The sequence below is a fragment of the Triticum aestivum genome, chromosome 3B (assembly GCF_018294505.1).
Source record: "Triticum aestivum cultivar Chinese Spring chromosome 3B, IWGSC CS RefSeq v2.1, whole genome shotgun sequence".
NCBI lineage: Eukaryota > Viridiplantae > Streptophyta > Magnoliopsida > Poales > Poaceae > Triticum > Triticum aestivum.
Genome location: NC_057801.1, coordinates 659,356,652 through 659,359,927, shown reverse-complemented (window position 1 = coordinate 659,359,927; position 3,276 = coordinate 659,356,652). Strand labels below are relative to the sequence as shown.

The 3,276-nt window shown below is 45.6% G+C and overlaps 1 protein-coding gene across 1 annotated transcript; it reads right to left on the bottom strand.

The window, feature by feature from the left end:
* Positions 1-972: 972 nt before the first annotated feature.
* LOC123065989 (uncharacterized) lies at positions 973-2,589 on the bottom strand. The gene is made up of 3 exons (XM_044489166.1): positions 2,471-2,589; positions 2,312-2,368; positions 973-1,433 (listed from the first exon to the last, which is right to left on the bottom strand). Exons 1-3 carry the CDS (start codon positions 2,571-2,573, stop codon positions 1,249-1,251), a joined length of 345 nt encoding a protein of 114 aa, XP_044345101.1. The 5' UTR covers positions 2,574-2,589; the 3' UTR covers positions 973-1,248.
* Between the last annotated feature and the right edge of the window lie 687 nt (positions 2,590-3,276).

Below are 3,276 nucleotides of genomic sequence, written 5' to 3'. Positions count from 1 at the left end.
TCACCACCAATTAGCTGAATATTACAGAAATATCTCAAAACTCACATTCTACAAATTTCCATCACATCCGTACTTTATACAGATCCAAGCAACCTACAACATTACGTATTCAAGCATTCAGCTGCTGAAATACTCTAGAACAGGAAAAGAATAAATAGAACTATCTAGTGCTTCACAACAAGAAAACATGTAGTCTGCTTCTTCAAGTACTGCTTCTTCCTTAGCAATGACATGCTGATGCAAAACATCTGGGCATTCAAAAGAGAACAAAAAGTATGTCACTGATATAAGAAATATTACACGAATACTTTTAAAATAAAAACTAAAAGTACATGAGAAAATTTGAGATGGAAAGTTAGCCAACAAAATTTATATAGAAGTTCTTTTTGCAATACAATTATCTTATGTACATATGAATGACACCCAAGTAATTTGAGATGGAAACAAGTACATCTAGCAATTTAACATGTATAGTGGCACCAGCAAAAGAGCAAGACACGGAAGAATTTTAGCTTTACATAATGTTTACAAGAACAGGACCCTGATACAGGATTTAGCTTGTCCTCAACACTGTTAACAAGGTACTGAAAGTAGCTATGTGCATCAGCCTCACCAAGTCTTATCATGAATTGGTTGCTTTTAAAAACTATACTATATTTTTGGACAGCAAACTAAATAGACGGCTGCTCTCAAACCGTACATCCAAACAAAGCAAATAAGTACTCTATGGAAACCTTAGAACATGCTTTACAACTCATATGTAGAGGCCAACTTGAAATTATGAGCATGACGAACTCGTTTTTTAGTTAGAAGCTCGCTGTCCAAAACTGTCAGGTAGTGCAGTTTTTTAACTGAACCAAACTCAGTTTACACAGAGGTAAGGAACTACTTCAAAAACTGAGGTAAGTAAGGAACTACTTCAAAAACAGAGGTGCTAACTATGTTTACACAAAAAACTGTACTATATTTCCGCCGATTCAGTAAAGCGTATAAATAGATTCAGACCAATTGGTAAAATGAAATCTACTCCATGAGATTTAGTCAACTTTAGGGAGCATCGCAGATTCAGACCAATATTTGCAAGCATGTAAATACTGGTTCAACACTAGGGAGTACTGACTTTTGGTGGCAGCAAGAAAGCAACTCAATTTGGCAAGCAGTGCAATGCCAAGTGAATTTAGTCAAACATGCAAGTGAATTTAGAGTAGTAGCACTAGGGACTAGGGACTGACAGCAGTAGCACTAGATTCAATCAAGTGAAAGTGAATTTAGAGCAGCAGCAAAATCAGGGAATGTGAGAGAGGTAGAGGGAGGCTCAACCATGAATTGCTGCTGCCCCATGGTTGGGTATGTAATTGTCGCCGCTCCTCCTTGTGGATGCCGAGGTTGGAGACGCCGGATCCGTGCGGGCATCCACCTCCCATCCGCACCAGCTGAAGCAAACCATAGCAGATGAACATCATTTAAACAGCAATGAACATCATTCAGATGCTTTAGAAGCATAACAGAGTGAACATCATTCGCATGCTATTCAGTACGATATCTCAGATTTTACAACTAAGCAAAACATGCATACTGTAACACTTCAGTACGAATGTAAGTAATGTCTCTTCCATCATCATCTTCTTGCGTAACAACAAACGAGAGGATGCACACATTTTAGTATCACCAATCAGTCTGGTTATCTGCTAACATACAAATAACCAGACACATCTTTACTGATAAACATGACATAGCTGTCAGCCATGTGGAAAAGACAAGCTTATGATGTTACATGCCGATTACAGAGGAGTATTTTCGTGGAACCTGAGCCTAGAGAAGAGAATAAAGGATAAGCAGTGGTTCTATAGCAGCCTGGAATATGTGGACGCATATGCATACTGAACAAATGGTACAATCAGTAGGGGACAAAACATCACAATGGGTCATGCTATCGCAAGGCTTGAATTGTATCCTCATTAGATACTTTGATGTTGATGGTTCCTGATAAGTCTGCGCAACCTTGTACCGAGCGACAAATTAATGAGATGCTTGATGTCGATGGTTTATACAACCTTGCACCCATTGACAAATTAACGAGACACTTGATATTGATGGTTGCTACACAAATTCTGAAGGCAGTAGGAACCATAGCAAAACGATTTTACTCCCTCCGTTCCAAAATAGATGACCCAACTTTGTACTAAATTTAATACAAAGTTGGGTCATCTATTTTGGAACGGAGGGAGTATTTACTTGGAAGCGGCTTTGTATGTTCAGTTAGCATAGCAGATAACATTTGTGTAACACTTCAGTACGAATGTAATCTCACCAATCAGTCTGGAACCACAGGAATCTTGGCATGCACACATTTTAGCAAGCGTCTTCCCTGCGATGGAAACAGCACCGACGAGAGATGTCAAACACAAGCCTCACGAAAATTTAGAACAGCAAGGGACGAGTACCGAACGACAGCAGGAAGAAACCACACCTGAGATGTAAGGCTGCAAAACACCGGCACCGCGGACGCCCGTCCATCCAGCCAGCCAGCCTCCGGCAATGGCGGCACGCGAGGTCACCAACCACGTATGCATGCCCAAGATGAATGTAATCAGTCTAGGTCCCGCCATACATGAGACGAGATGGAAGACTTGGCAAGGACGGCGTACATACCTTGGGCATCTAGGTCCCGCCGGAGATGCGCCGTCGTCGACGACCACCACAGTAGCAATCTCCGGTGTGGTCCGGTGTGTCGCACCAGACCGAGAGAAGGCGGTGGATCCCGATGCGGCCGGCCTCCATCACGCAGGTGGGTGTGGATCCGGCGCCGCCGTCGCCGGAACTGGTGCGCCCCATCTATCCATCCATGGGTGGGCGTGGGTGGGTGGGTGGATCCGTGGAAAAGGGGGTTTCCATGGGTGGATGGACGAGATGAGGAGGGAGGTCGGCCGGAGGTGGGGATGGGGCCGGAGACGGGGAGACGAGGTCGCCGGTGGGGGTGGGGATCGGCGGCGGCGGCGGAGATTGGAGAGGAATCGGGGGTGGGGAAGAGGAGCAGTTTGCGGGCAGCTTCGCGGGGCTCCACTCGTGAATCTGGGCATGGGCTCGATCTTGGGTCAGCCTCGACCTTGTCTACGGTGAGGGCCGTCGACGGTGGCGGTGGGGGTGGGGTTGGGGGCGGCTGTGGGGCGAGAGGGGGAGAGTGGATCGGGGGAGAGGAGTGGATCGGGGAAGTTAGGGTTTGGGTGAGAGGGTGAGGGGGTGAGGGCTGCCGTTGGATCCAGAAGCATCCAACGG